This window comes from Gasterosteus aculeatus, chromosome 13 (genome assembly GCF_964276395.1).
Source record: "Gasterosteus aculeatus chromosome 13, fGasAcu3.hap1.1, whole genome shotgun sequence".
Taxonomy (NCBI): Eukaryota; Metazoa; Chordata; class Actinopteri; order Perciformes; family Gasterosteidae; genus Gasterosteus; species Gasterosteus aculeatus.
The window spans coordinates 10,899,617-10,913,550 of record NC_135701.1 but is presented as its reverse complement, the minus strand read 5'-3'; the positions used below and the strand labels follow the sequence as shown (position 1 = coordinate 10,913,550).

The window sequence follows — 13,934 nt, the reverse complement described above, 5'->3', positions numbered from 1 at the left end:
AGAATAATCCCAGTGACTGAGACAGAAATCCAGAGCTGCAGATGACACGATGGTTCATTACCAACACCTGCTGCGTGCCCCCCCCCCCCCCCTGCGGAATGGATCATCTGCGCATGTCTGAGGTGTGTCGTTAACAGTCTGGTGATTGACAGCGAACCCCGTTTCGCATCAACAGGGGGCTTCGTGAACACTGACACAACAACACGTTGATCTCACTTCCTGCTGACGCACGCGGCGGATTAAGGCGTGAAATCGCGCGTCTGAGCCACGCGCGCACTCCGTTGTGCGTGACCCTCCATCAGAGGACTTTCTCAACCCTGCAGCCGAACCCGAAGAACATAATGAGCCTCGAGCCGAGCCCGTCCTCGTCCTCGTCCCCGTCCCGGTGGATCAGAGTACCGCAGAGGTAACCTTAAAAACAATACTTATTACGTATATGTATACATTGAATTGATGGTGAGTGCTCACCTCCCCAGGCCCACGTGATGGGGTTAAGATTATCAGTCACCTGATTGGCTGGACTTTTTAGCAGGATTTTCATGATACTCGCATGCCATTGGGGTTTTTACTTAACTGGTGCATTGGCTTAATTGTACACAAACCGCACTCAGAAAAGGTCCAGCAGGGGAGAATTCATGACTCACATAGAACATGAGTGGGAAAAAAAGGGCATGCACGTCTTGTCAGAGGAATGGCCGGTTAACATGCAGAAGGTAAAGTGATAAACTGGGGGTTTAGAATGTTTTTAATTGATTTAAAAACTAGTGACTTGACTGCTGTTTCAGGACTAGGCTGGGGGAGCCCTGCCTGAAGACGGACCCCCTTGAGTGTGTGGATCTGCTGAGCAGGGCAAGAGTGGCCTTCCGAGCAGGACGGACCATCGTGGAGGTCTTCAGACTGGCTCAGCTGGAGGCTGTTGTGCGGATGCTTGAGGAACACGAGTGTGACTTTGTGGATGCTCTTGGAAGGGACCTCCATAAGGTGAGTGGTGAAGCAGTGGAGTCCTAATGTTTATCAAAAACGTGAGGAAATTATAATGTTGTTTTTTTTAACCAGCCAAGGTTTGAGACTGTTGTGTCAGAATTGATTCTGGTGAAGAATGAGGCCCTTCATGCCATCAACAACCTAAAGAAGTGGATGCAGCCGCAGCACGTTGAAAGAAACCTGGTGAGTTTGTCGGTGAATTTGTTTCCGATAACGTCTCGAAGTCATATAATTGGGATTATTCAGGATTTTCTCAATCTTTTGAGTCAGAACATTCTGTCGCGCTGCCTCAAAGAAGGCATTGTGCCGGCACCACCAAAGCAGATTAAAACTTCCGTTGCCTTTCGCTTTCCATAACTGAAGTGGGCTGTTGTCAGTTCCTTTTTGTTAGTCAGACTGTGCCCTGATGCAATCGTCCCTCCTTGGGAGTTTATTTTCACTTGTAACTTCAGTTTGAGCCGTCTAATTAATGTAGTCCACCACGTTGGACGAGTGTCTTGTATTCAGTGAGCCGCTGGGGGTGGTGTTGATCGTGGGGACCTGGTGCAATCCGGTGCAAACCTGTCTGGTGCCGCTGGTGGGGGCCATCGCTGCAGGTGCAGAGACCCTCATTTAATCAGTGTAATTCCGGTGTTATTCATCCTCACACAGGCTTACTGATTTTATCTGATTAATCTGTGTAGGAAACTGTGCCGTCATCAGCCCCTGTGAGTGCACCGCTCACACAGCAGAGCTCCTGCATCGTCTCATTCCCTTCTACTTGGACAACGTGAGTAATGATGAAGTAGAGAGCTGGACATTTTTCAATTTGCACGCTGTGGCAGCTTTTATTGATTGTCTAGAAGTCTTACAAAGCATGTCTCTCTCTGAGGTCTTTTAGCTCAAATACTGAGTGGTTTAGTGAATGCTTAGTGCATTGCCATCATTTGAGCAAATGATTAATTTGCATGACTTCCCGAATTTGTATGAATTCGGGAAGTAGTAAGTTTGTGTGCTTTATGAAGAAGGCATTAGTTCAGTGAGCGGTGTTAATGTGACACGATACTTCCATTAGGTAAGACCGCCTCGAAAGATGCCTCCTCAACCATGACTTTGAAGGCCTACTGTTGAAGCCACAGTGCAACTGTAAACATTTTTTATTCAATCTAAAATTTTCGTTTTCCTCAAGGAATGTTTCCACGGGATCCGGTCTGGCACACATGTCTTACCAGAAGTTGTGGAACTTAAATTTGACCATGTCTTCTTTACGGGTAAAGCTGAACTTAACCATAACATCTTTTTGTGATTACACGTTACGCATTATACATTATGCCCGTCTCTCAATCCCTAGGCAACAGGGAGGAGGGAAGCAGAATTGCTACGGCTGCAGCTCGCACACTCACACCCGTCACCCTGGTTTTAGGCGGCAAGAACCCCTGTTACGTGGACCAACACTGTGACATTTCCACCACCGCACAGCGCATTGCTTGGGCCCGTTTTCACAACGCCGGACAGAGCTTGGTGGCTCCTGACTACATCCTGTGCCACACAGATGTCCAAGCACAGCTGTTGCAGGCCCTGAAGTGCTGCTTGATGCAGTTCTATGGCTCTGATCCCAGAGAGTCGCGCAGCTACGGCCGCATGGTCAATCTGGAGATCTTCAACCGTACAAGAGACTTGCTGTGGAGATCTGGCAAGGTGGCCGTGGGAGGCCAAGTGATAGAAGCCGAAAAATATATCGGTATGCATAACAACTAGGTAAACCGTGTCCTGTGCATTGCATTTAATGCTGTTGTTCATTTATTTTTTTCTGTCTGAAGCGCCAACAATCTTGACGGATGTAGCAGAATCAGATCCCATCATGCATCAGGACATTTTTGGGCCAGTTATTCCTGTTCTGACTGTAAACAACATTGAGGAAGCGATTGCCTTCATTAACAAGAAAGAGAAGCCCCTCTGTGTGTATGCATATTCCACCAATAGCAAGGTACATGCAACTCTAGTTGTCCTACCACATTCATGGGAGCCTGGTGCAGCCGATGGGTTTTGTGATCAAGGGTTGGCCTGTCTGACACTGCAGGTAATATCAAGGCTGATGAGTGAGACCTCCAGTGGAAGCTTCTGCTCCAATGACAGCATCCTGCAGAGTCTGATGGTGGCTCTACCATTCGGTGGAGTTGGTAAGTAGGTGGCAGCAGAGTACAAATTATGCACAAAGAAAAAATAGAATAATATTACTTCTATCAACCCCGCCAACACATATTGTTTAACAGGTTCCAGTGGGATGGGTTCCTACCACGGCCGCCAAAGCTTTGAGACCTTCTCTCACAGGAAGTCATGCCTGCTAAGAGGCACGCGGTTTGAGTGTGTAACCTATCTGCGTTACCCACCCTATGAGGACCACAATCTGTCTCTAATGACGTGGGCCAATGCCCTGTCCCAGAGGAGCCAGGGCTGGTGCCAGATCCTGTGACTGTGTGTGGAAGACGTCTGAAGATGGCAGAGGCCCTTTTCAGTCCTGACGTGCAGATTTATTGTATTAATATGACCACAAAACCTACTGGGTTGCCGCCGCATCTAACGGAGGGAGAGCAATATAAATAGTGTCCGTTTTAAAACCTGGGTGACAACAATAATAAAGATTACGCCAAGAGATATTTTGCAGTACAGTGCAAAATAAGTTGGTTTAAGAAGTGTAGTGCTGCCTTTATTTTCCCGTCATGCTGAGTAGAAAAATGCATCACAATAAGAACAATTTTAGAACGCATTCATATTTATTGAATTATTTACAATAAAAGTGTTCCCAAAAAAAAAGTGTTGTGTAGAATGTGGTCATTCGGGTCTCTTGTAGATTTTTGCCTCGTTGCCTTCTTTCTTTGCTGCGTATCTGGCCGCAGTGAACAAGTAGTCGCTTAATCTGAAAATGTTGGAACATTTTATATACTGCGCAATAGAGAAACCATGTCCTCACATTAGGTCTTAAGCAATTTACTGACCTGTTCAAAAACTTTGCAACATCTGGATCGGCTTCGCCTGACCGCACAATTGGAGCAACACTAAAACGAGGACAAAAAGCTATGAGAACCTGGGGGTCCTTATGAAGTGAGTCGGGGGAAGGAACATGCTGTAGCTTACCTGCGTTCTGCCCTACGACACACTGTCCGAGCCAGATGCAAAGCGGCGCTGCCCTTTCCTCCTGACTGTAAACCGCATAACAAAGCTTTAATTGCAACAGATCGCTCTTTAGACTTGAATCTCACGCGCACAAATGAGCTTACTGGTAAAATGAAGTTGGTCAGTGGAGGAAGCTCTTCTGTCAATGTATCAATCCAGTTTTCTAGGTCTGCAATTGGCTGTGCAGTAAATGTAGTTTTCTCTTACAAAAGGGGAACAGAACAAAATGAACCCATGAGATCTTCAAGCACACAACCGCACTAGACAAGCAGGCCGGTGCATACTTATGTGACTCTCTCTTGCAGACGACCGGGGAGTGGCAATATTAGAGCCAACATCTTGCAAAATGCACTGTATCTGGAATGAAAGAGAAAAACAATAGTGTCAAATATGTTGTATCTGGCTCATCTACAACGTATGCAATGAAGGGAATTAGTAAATGCAACATGAAATCAAACCTTGTCCAGCTGATATGTGAATGTGTGACCTTTGTCGAGGCAGAATTCTCTGGCCAAGCTGTAATGTCCAATTCAACACAGTCACGTCGAGTCAGACAGTTAAATAAACAGGTATTACACTGAGAGGGAAAAATATATTGTACCCTATAGCTGATGACAGCTCATCTGTATTTCCCAAGGCTTCAAAAAGGTGATCCTCTTTTGGCCTCCTGTCTCCTGTAAATGTGCTGGAGAAACCTTTTGGGAGACACAGCAGGAATTGAGAAAACTTTTGAAGGGACGTTGCTTGATATCAGTGAAACATTTTTTCTTCTTCTAGTTGAGCTGAAATCCAACCTTTGTCTCCAGTTTTGGTGTATATCTTAGGCGGCCCTTTGTCTCCTTCAGTGGCGTAACTACGAGAAATAAAAGGCCCGAAGAAACGAGAGGGCGTGACGTTGGATAACAGCACTTGTGACGTAATCACACCGTGAGAGACACATGTAACGTTACTCAATACGACTCGATTACGAATACGCGTGTTTTGCTTCACTGGGTCTTTGACGTTAAATGTATTCAAGCACTCAATATGACTTTAGGTACTGAGTTAACATTGCATTTATGTAATAGAATATTCCTGTGTTAGCTGTTAATCACGAGCAGTTACAACATGAACGCATTCGCACGCCTCCCTTGAGAAGAACATAAGTACCTTCTGCTTGAATTCAGTGCGTTTCCCGTCCGATACGCGCTGAATAGGCTCTTAAACCCGCCTGTTCTAACAACACAACAGAGGCGAGCAGGTTTCAAAACAAACGAAGCCATGTTGAAGCCGAAGGATAGCCGCTAAAGGTGATCGACAGTTGGAAATGTCCCTTGTCCCTCCGCGGTGTCCGTAGTCTATGGGCGTTTCTTTTTCATCGCGCGATTGGTCGACTTGACACGTGGTTACAGAATGCTGGTCGCTGCTTGGATAAAATAACATGTGTTCGTCTATCCGTTGCGCCGATTGGATATTGACGATCGAACCCGTGTTCACTCCGCCTCTCGCGTGTCACTCGTGTTTTTAGCATGTTCTCGTCACTTTCTGCTGAAGGGAGTCTGCCTCTGTCCAAGTCAAAGTCCTTTCACCAAACGTGCTTTTACAAACCTCTGCATGTGTCGCGTGCTTATGAGAAGCGCAGAACCCCTGGGCAGAGCTGTCAAGTGCCCGCTGCAGCTTCAGAGGATGAATATGTGCTAAAGGTGGCTAAGCTAGCTAACAACAACATCATCGGTGACTGGTTTGAGTGAAAGCTGCCCATTCTGGACCAGGTATTGCATTCTGGACACTGCTGCAGAAATGCAAGACCCGGACTTATTCGTGTCCGCTCCAGGGAAGGCGATCCTGCACGGAGAGCACGCGGTTGTGCACGGCAAGGTAAGCCGAAGGAGCAGTTAAATGACGTTATAGTGTATATTTACACACGGTGATGTCTCTATAGAGAATTTAAAAGTGACGCTGGGTAAAGTCAACTTAACAATCGGAGCGGAAAAAAGATCCGAACGCAATAAAGGACCAAAAGTGTGCAGGTCTAGCCAGTTTTTTTTACTTGTATGTGTCATTTATTCAGTTTTAAATGCGAGTGTCCTACTCTACCACTACCAAGTTAAGTAAATTGCATCCCTTAAAAAGGGAAAATGATTTCCATAATGTACCGTCAATGAATGGAAACCAAGAATAACGCCGAAGGTGTTAAAAAAAAGGCAAAATCAATGTTCTGCCTTGAAACATTATTTGAACTAATGCGTACTGAATTGTCTTAAACGTTTAACCATTTAATCACATTTTGCTTTGCTTCATTACAGGTGGCTCTTGCAGTGAGTTTGAACTTGAGAACATATTTATCGTTGAAAGGCACCACCGCTGGCAGTGTTTGCATCAACCTCCCAAATATTGACACGTTCCTGTCCTGGGACCTGTGCGAACTGAAACGGCTTATTCCATATTCCTGCGGTGAGGGACGGTGCAACAACGAGGACGATTAACACAACCTGAACCTGTGGTCTATACGGCCGATTCTGCATCACACTCACTCAAATTACACACAGGGACGTTTCAATTGTGAGACTTTTTTCTAATGTCCATTAAACGTTTTTTTCATTAATGGCCATTTATCTCCCCTCACATGTAATCATCACGTAAGTGAGCGCAGATCTAAAATGATTTAATAATTAAGGATCCACTGCAGCAATGAACTAGATTCTTTGCATTTTGTCTGAAGACTTTGTTAATGTATCAGTCTTTGGACATATCATTCATTAACTGGAACAATTTACCTTTGGCCAAATGAATACTTTCAGCACTGGTTCTCCTATACTTCTTTTCACTGAGACCAAAGCTTGTTTTATTGTCATGTTATCGTAGTGATCCTGATGTTTGCTGCGTCTTGGTTCTCATGGTATCAGGTAAGACGGAGGAGGTGAAACGTCTGGACGCTGAACTTGTGAGGAAACTACGTGAATTCGTCGGTGTCACCAACGGAAACTTGGATACCTGCAACATGGCCACCTTAGCCTTCCTCTACATCTACCTCTCAGTGTTTGGATCAGGGTACGATACTTCTAACTAGAATTTGTTCTTCTATTTCTTATGGACATTTGGCTTGTCGCACTCTGAGATCTGTTGATGAAGAGTCCATTATTATTACAATGTATTATTTTTTATTTGACGCCCACAAACAGTTTTGTATTTCTTTGATGCAAAAGGAAACTTGACAGCATGTCTAAACAATGTCATCCTGTTGCAGAGCTGTGACACCAGTTGTTTCCAGCCAACCTCTGCCGCCTTTCACAAGAGCAGCAACACTTAAAAATGCAGATGTGTAAAGATTTCGTTTCTGTCCTACTGAGCATTTTCTGATGAATGCTGAATGTGAGCACATGCTGGTTTCATCAGTAGTCCCCTGCTTACCAGAATTGTCTCCCTGTGTGCTTTGGTGAGATGAGGAGGAGGAGGAGGAGGAGGACTCCTTAGAGGATTCGAGACTCACTTTTGTGGCGATTAAATCCTAGAATAATGAAGTTTAATTTCCTCCCATTATTTGTACTTTAGCTGATGGGTAAAAGTGTGAAATGTGAGACCTCAGAATCACTGAGTGGAAAAAAGCAGCTGTAACACTCTGCCTGAAGGCGGTGTTCCTGTTAATATCCAAGCAAATGTTCTCTGCCCTAAACTCACACGCAAATTGTTTAATCATTTTATAATGGCAAAGACGTGAGTCACACTCGTATCACATTTTTCAATATATTATGGTTTGGTTAATTTCCAACTTTGGGGGGGCTGCAGGTGCAGAAATGAAAATGTTGCGGTTGTATCAACTAAATTTCTTAAATTAAACTGGTTAAATTGGTCATAAGCAGGAGTAATTCCATCCTTTTGGAAATGTTTCACTATTTCCTTTCATTGAAAATTTACAAAGATAGTGAAATGAGACAGACAGAAAAGCAGGATGTCGGTTTTTCTGCTGCCAGCACAGAAGATGCTCAGGAACATTAGAGCCGCAGGTTGCCGAGATGTTCAATCGGTGCTGACACGGTGCGCCGTGTCTGAACGAGGCGATGGGTTCTGACAGCACGGCCCCCAGTGAGAGTCTGGCGCTGGGCCACGCTGCCGCCTTTAACCAGTCTGCCCGTGCGTTTCCCTCGAGAGAAGAGCCGAACAATTCGTTCAGAGTGTTCTCCTGTCGGCCCAAAAGCAGCTTCCCTGACAGGCATTGGCGCCGTGGTGAAGCTGCTTTCTGTTGCATTAGTTAGTGTATGGATTACTTAACATGAAACACTATAATAATAAGTTAAGTAAAGAAAAGCGACGATGTTCGTTTTATGTAAGGCATAGATCCAGCATCACGTGTTTGTCTACATGGGCTCAGTGTGTGTGTTCGTGTCCTCAGGGAGCTGCCCAGCCTGACGGTGACTGTGTGGTCTGAGCTGCCTACTGGAGCGGGACTGGGCTCAAGTGCCGCCTACTCTGTGTGCTTAAGTGCAGCTCTGCTCTGTGCAAATGGAACCATCCCCGCTGCTCTCAAGGAGTGGGAACCCGCTGCCAGGTGATGACATCATATGAAGGGACTGTCTCTTTTATGAGCAACTTCTCTTTAGCTTTATAAGCATTTATTGAACGTTTATGGCTGTGTACCAGTGGGTTTGCAGATGAATATGTAGTTTGGTGGTTTGGTCTGTGATGCTCTGTTGGGATACTTATGTCTCCTTTGATTTAAAATGAATTCCAGGTGGTGTCAGGAAGACTTAGAGCTGATCAACAGCTGGGCTTTCCAAGGGGAGATGATCATCCACGGGAATCCTTCTGGAGTGGACAACGCTGTAGGAACATGGGGTGAGGTCCGATATTATCCGGCACACATCGCAGTATTACATTACATTACATGTCATTTATCTGATGCATTCATCCAAACCATAAGGATACAAACCCAGAAGAACAAGAAACAAGAAAGGAAATTTCATCAAATGAGCTGACTTGCAGTACAAATGGTGTTATACGTCCTGTTGTCTTTATGGACTTTGTGTAGAACATTCTTTAATGGAGCCGCTACTGTTGTCATTGTCATTTCATGATAATCTATTTTACAATAGGTGGCATGCTGAGATTCTTGGCCGGAAAGATAATACCACTGAGCAGGTAATGGCACTGATTGACATCTTTTAAATTTAATTTAATTGAAAAACCGTTGACAGCGGATTGATGAAATGCATAGTGTGAGGAAACATGTAGTGTCTGACTGAAGTGGATGCTGGATCGTCTTCTTTACTTTGCAGGGTCCCATTATTAAGAATCCTCCTCACCAACACCAAAGTACCGCGTAGCACCAAGGTACTTGTTGCCAGGGTGAAGGACAAGATTAACAAGGTACTAAATGGTTTCTTCCCCCCCCTTGAGTTACACTGTAATTAATATGATAGTTGGTAATTTGGCATGGCAGATACTCCAGAGCCTGGCTTTGAGTGTCTCCATAAAATATTGAAATTAAACTCTCAGCCAGGGCCGCTGTGTGCTGTTGCCTTGGTGACTCCAACAGGTGTGCAGAGTGCGGCCTCACACTTGGATCAGTCTGCTGTTTAACATTCTGTATTTTATCAAGCTTTTTTTTGCAACATATGCACACAGGAGTTCGTTTGTTTTCACCTAATTTGCAGTGATTTCTTAACGTAGGGATGTGTTGCACAAGCGATGTTGGGGGTATCGTGGGAGTTAATATGCTGTTTTTGTTTTCATCCCCTGTAGTTTCCCTCCATCATGAACCCGGTGCTTGACTCGGTTGATGCCATTTCCTGCAATTGTGAGAAAGTCCTCTCAGAGATGACATGTGAGCCCATAACTGGAGAGCACTACAATATTCTAGAGGTACGAAATATTAACATATTGTATGAAGCATCTTCCATCATGAGGAAAGTCACATCGTTACATCAGTAAAAATATAATCAAAGTACTACTGCTGATTAAAAAACAGCATGTTCTTTTTTCAAGGTAAAATGTGTTAAACCAGATCTGTATTCACATGACTGATTCTAACACGTGTTTACAACAACTGTGTGGTATAATTTTCAGGAGCTCATCGATATTAACCAGCACCATCTGAACGTGATGGGGGTGGGACACACTTCCCTGGACACGCTGTGCCGGGTCACGTTGACCAAAGGCCTCCACAGCAAGCTGACTGGAGCAGGTGGGGGAGGCTGTGGAATCACTCTCCTGAGACCAGGTACTGTTCACTCCGTACTTACTGCTTTTAAATGTTTGGAAAAAAAATTCCAAGAAGTTGTCACAAGTTCAAAGCATAAAATGACTGTAGGCTGCATAAATAGGCTCAACATTGGACTGATTTGTAATGGAAATGATAACACAATTCAGACTTGTATTTATTGTAAACCAATGGACATATGTTTCAACATGCACCTTTTAAACACTCAATAAATAGATCAATATGCTTACAGGCCGATCTTTAAGATTACGTCTAAGCTTCTGATCTTCTGACAAAATCCAATTAATGTGTGAATAGATTAGAATTAGAGGGCACCCTTCACAGGTGATTGATGCTGCCCTTCAACGTGCCAAAATACATAAAAAATTAAATTTGTTCGCACAAAATAAAATTAATGAACAGAAGCATAATTGTCAAACACTCCTCTGCAGAAATTAGAACATTTACAAAACGTCCTCCTATTCTCCTATGCAAGGTCTAAAAGTTAACTCTTAACTTATTGCACAATGTATTAATAGTTACAAGTGTAAGAGCTGCAAAAGGATATCAACGTTTTCTATTGTTTCTGTTATAAACTGCAACCCTAAAGATTTGTTAATCAGTCTTATATACGACTTTAAACCAAAAATTCTTAAAGATGGTATTTCTGAAAGTAAAACCTCTTTACATGGAGGAAAAAACATGGCCCTGAGTCGTGTCTGTGGCCGTGAAGAAGTCAATCTTATTAGAGGAAGAGACCCATTGGACACCGTTCCAATGGAGCCCACATGCTTTCATAATAGTTTTACTTTGCAACACGTGATGCAGGATACAGCGGTTGTTTCTGGAAGTCTGTTGTCTAAACTGGTTTGTGTTTTGTTTGGAGTGACTAAACCTTTGATTTAAAATGGATATGTCCTTTTGTCGGGGGCATTTCTACGTCCTCCAATTGATTTGGCCACATATCAAATTGATTCGCTAAGGGAAGTTTGACGAGCCAAACAAATGTTTGTTTTCCTCAAAGGCTCCCTCACGCTTCCTCCCTGAAACGTGTGTGTGTGTGTGTGTGTGTGTGTGTTAAATTGTCATTGTTAATTTGAGCCAGATGTGTGATTAGCATTCGTATTACTGAGCACTTTAATTGGGATTTGGACCATTTAATTTTCAAAAAAACGCAGGGAAATGCCAGACGTTTAGAGGGATCACACACAGAGTCCTCATTTTTTTCTACATCTGTGAGGTCCTTGACTTGAGGGCCGAGGTTTTGTGTGCCTCGGTTGGTGTCCGCTCGCTGTTCCTGACCGGGTGATCCCTGAAAGCGCCGCTGTAGCCGTTTTAGTCGTGTACTTAATCCGTCATCTGTCTCGTTAGCTTGTAATCCATTTTTCTTTCATTGTATAACCGTAGCGCACTGAGCGAACTTCTCTTTGACATGAGTTTGTATAACTTGTTTGTTTTGTAGAAACGGAGTCCTCTGTTGTCCAGACTACGGTGAAGGACTTGAAAGACTGCGGCTTTGACTGCTGGGAAACGAGTATTGGCGGGCCGGGTGTCCAGCAGCACTCTGCTGCCTCGGTAAAGGAGGAGGTTCTGGAGATTTTGAACCGGTACTGAGACTGACGTTAAAAAGTCTTCCTTTAAACTAACAGAAAGGAAACTGCGTCTGTGACAAATGACTGATATTCATGTTGAAATGTTTTAAAATTTACTGCTGTTCAGCCGCAAAGTTGTGTGTATGGAGTCCTTTGTCCACTAGATGTCATCAGAGGCGCTCAAATCCTCTTCATTAAACAACCATTTTATGGTGAGAGACATTTATGAATTAATATTCGGTTAAAGTTCAGAATTAATTTATAGCTTTATTAAAATTTTAAGCGCAAAAAGGCCAACACATTTTAATGGATCGGACGATTGTCATTAACTGCTCAATCTTGGAAATGTAGCGTCCAATGTTGTTGGAACATTTTTTTTTATACAACCTAATGGTTATTATCCAGATTTTACCACTCTACAAAGAGATGTATGAAAGAATTTGTGCTATTTCTCTCCATCAATATTGTTGGGACCAGGAAACGATGAGGACTGCAAAGGACTTATTTGCTTACAATATGAAAATGATTTGTTATAAATACAGACGTATTCTGCATTCAATCAACATTCAACCTATTGTTTTATTTGTATTTACCTTTAATATAAAAGAGTAGAAAATTAAAAAAAATAATTCTGTGACCTCCTTATCTCATATATTTAGTTTAATGTTTTGTAATCTTATATTTGAAAAGACATGCTGTTTGTTTCTGCAGTTAACAACCTGCTCTCTGTTTTGTTTTGCTAATGGAGGACGGGGAGAGGGGGACAGCAGGAGTGTGTGGCCTCTCTGGAGCCTCTGGATTAGTGCCACTAAAATGTGAATCAACAACCAGCGTCCTTCTGTGACTCACACATTTGTGCTGACACACACACACACACACACGCCAGCTTTCCCAAATTCTCCTCCACCTAATTGCACATCCTCCTGAGCATTACGAAATGTTCTGAAATGCTGCAGATCCAAAAAAAGGATCTGTTTAGAATCTCCCTGATTTGGGGAAAAGGTCACACTGGGATTCAGCCGAGTTGAATATCCATTTCATTTTATATTTTTTAAATGTCATGAAGATTGAGTAGTACGAATCTGGCAGTGTACGCGAGTACACAACATTTGTCACCCTCCCTCTCTTTCCGCCTGGCGCCCCCTCTGTCTTCTTGAATTGTGTCATCTTTATGTCAGGGCAGCCCCCCGTCAGTGCGCCGCACAGTCGTCCCCAACCCCTGCTGGAATTTAATTACCACTGCGCTTTTCAATTGAAATGGCATTGACGAGGGGGGACAAGAGGGAGACAACAGAGCCCGTTTCATTTGAAGCCCCTCTCTTTCTTTACCGTCTCATTCTCTCTCGCTCCTTATACCCCTGCAAGGCACAGATGGTATTTTTTTTTTTATCAATGTCAGCGCCTGCTTCTTTCTGCTCTGATGAATAGAATCTAAAGAGGCCCTGAGATTATTTCAGATAACAGAGGGAGTGAAGAAAGAGGTCAAGGATGGAGGGAGAATGTCAGAGCGAGAGCGCTGCTGTCCGATCATTTAACATTTAACGTTTAGGGAGTTTTGTCTGGATGGATCAATGTGGCAGAATCACGAATGTATAATTCATTTTTGTCCAAGCAGCAGAAATGAAATGTTAAATGTGAATTCGCTGAGCGGTCACGCTCAGTGTGGCACGTTCCCTCTGGTCCCTCAGTTGACTGTTGAAATGCTTGTCAGGAGCCATTAAGTTTGATCACAGAATTAGACCTGACGGACGAGATCTCACGTTGCTGTCGGCTACTGGTTTTACTAACAGAGATTCAGTTCAGGACTTCCCACAGTGAGCGTCTGCATTAACGTTCAGAGGCCTCTGGATCGCAGCGTGTCGTCTAATCTTATATCGAAAAATGACTTGTGTTTATCAGAATGCACGTCAGGATGTGCGATCGGCCGCAGCAGGGAAGATTTGTGCGGCGAGCATTTCTATCCGCTCACTGACTCTCACTCCTGATGGGCTGTATGATCCTCCTGAGGGGGTGGGGGGGGGGGGGGTTCC

General features: G+C 43.9%; 3 protein-coding genes across 4 annotated transcripts; 2 read left to right on the top strand and 1 right to left on the bottom strand.

The window, feature by feature from the left end:
- The first annotated feature begins 132 nt into the window (after positions 1-132).
- On the top strand, positions 133-3,777 carry aldh3b4 (aldehyde dehydrogenase 3 family, member B4). 2 transcript variants are annotated; one of them, XM_040195908.2, is made up of 10 exons: positions 133-406; positions 786-981; positions 1,057-1,167; positions 1,460-1,580; positions 1,668-1,753; positions 2,153-2,234; positions 2,315-2,704; positions 2,784-2,950; positions 3,044-3,143; positions 3,237-3,777. In XM_040195908.2, exons 1-10 carry the CDS (start codon positions 342-344, stop codon positions 3,434-3,436), a joined length of 1,518 nt encoding a protein of 505 aa, XP_040051842.2. In that variant the 5' UTR covers positions 133-341; the 3' UTR covers positions 3,437-3,777. The 2 variants fall into 2 exon arrangements, with proteins under 2 accessions (XP_040051842.2, XP_040051843.2); XM_040195909.2 differs by lacking the exon at positions 133-406 and adding an exon at positions 570-713.
- On the bottom strand, positions 3,719-5,645 carry mmab (metabolism of cobalamin associated B). Its single transcript, XM_040195911.2, has 9 exons — positions 5,287-5,645; positions 4,932-4,990; positions 4,739-4,832; positions 4,596-4,653; positions 4,422-4,494; positions 4,242-4,339; positions 4,099-4,163; positions 3,960-4,019; positions 3,719-3,880 (listed from the first exon to the last, which is right to left on the bottom strand). Exons 1-9 carry the CDS (start codon positions 5,397-5,399, stop codon positions 3,796-3,798), a joined length of 705 nt encoding a protein of 234 aa, XP_040051845.2. The 5' UTR covers positions 5,400-5,645; the 3' UTR covers positions 3,719-3,795.
- mvk (mevalonate kinase) lies at positions 5,385-12,541 on the top strand. The gene is made up of 10 exons (XM_040195910.2): positions 5,385-5,994; positions 6,423-6,570; positions 7,023-7,167; positions 8,507-8,662; positions 8,846-8,949; positions 9,207-9,252; positions 9,390-9,480; positions 9,856-9,975; positions 10,180-10,333; positions 11,775-12,541. Exons 1-10 carry the CDS (start codon positions 5,917-5,919, stop codon positions 11,924-11,926), a joined length of 1,194 nt encoding a protein of 397 aa, XP_040051844.2. The 5' UTR covers positions 5,385-5,916; the 3' UTR covers positions 11,927-12,541.
- Positions 12,542-13,934: the final 1,393 nt, after the last annotated feature.

Bases quoted from the DNA above. Each gene is read 5' to 3' on its own strand.
- aldh3b4 (XM_040195908.2), top strand. From the start codon at position 342: ATGAGCCTCGAGCCGAGCCCGTCCTCGTCCTCGTCCCCGTCCCGGTGG. The intron at 1,581-1,667 runs GTGCAGAGACCC...TAATCTGTGTAG, and splicing joins GGTGGGGGCCATCGCTGCAG to GAAACTGTGCCGTCATCAGC. The intron at 2,235-2,314 runs GTAAAGCTGAAC...CTCAATCCCTAG, and splicing joins TGACCATGTCTTCTTTACGG to GCAACAGGGAGGAGGGAAGC.
- mmab (XM_040195911.2), bottom strand. From the start codon at position 5,399: ATGGCTTCGTTTGTTTTGAAACCTGCTCGCCTCTGTTGTGTTGTTAGA. The intron at 4,340-4,421 runs GTATGCACCGGC...CCCTTTTGTAAG, and splicing joins TGCAAGAGAGAGTCACATAA to AGAAAACTACATTTACTGCA. The intron at 4,020-4,098 runs GTAAGCTACAGC...TCCTCGTTTTAG, and splicing joins TGTCGTAGGGCAGAACGCAG to TGTTGCTCCAATTGTGCGGT.
- mvk (XM_040195910.2), top strand. From the start codon at position 5,917: ATGCAAGACCCGGACTTATTCGTGTCCGCTCCAGGGAAGGCGATCCTG. The intron at 6,571-7,022 runs GTGAGGGACGGT...TCATGGTATCAG, and splicing joins GCTTATTCCATATTCCTGCG to GTAAGACGGAGGAGGTGAAA. The intron at 9,976-10,179 runs GTACGAAATATT...TATAATTTTCAG, and splicing joins AGCACTACAATATTCTAGAG to GAGCTCATCGATATTAACCA.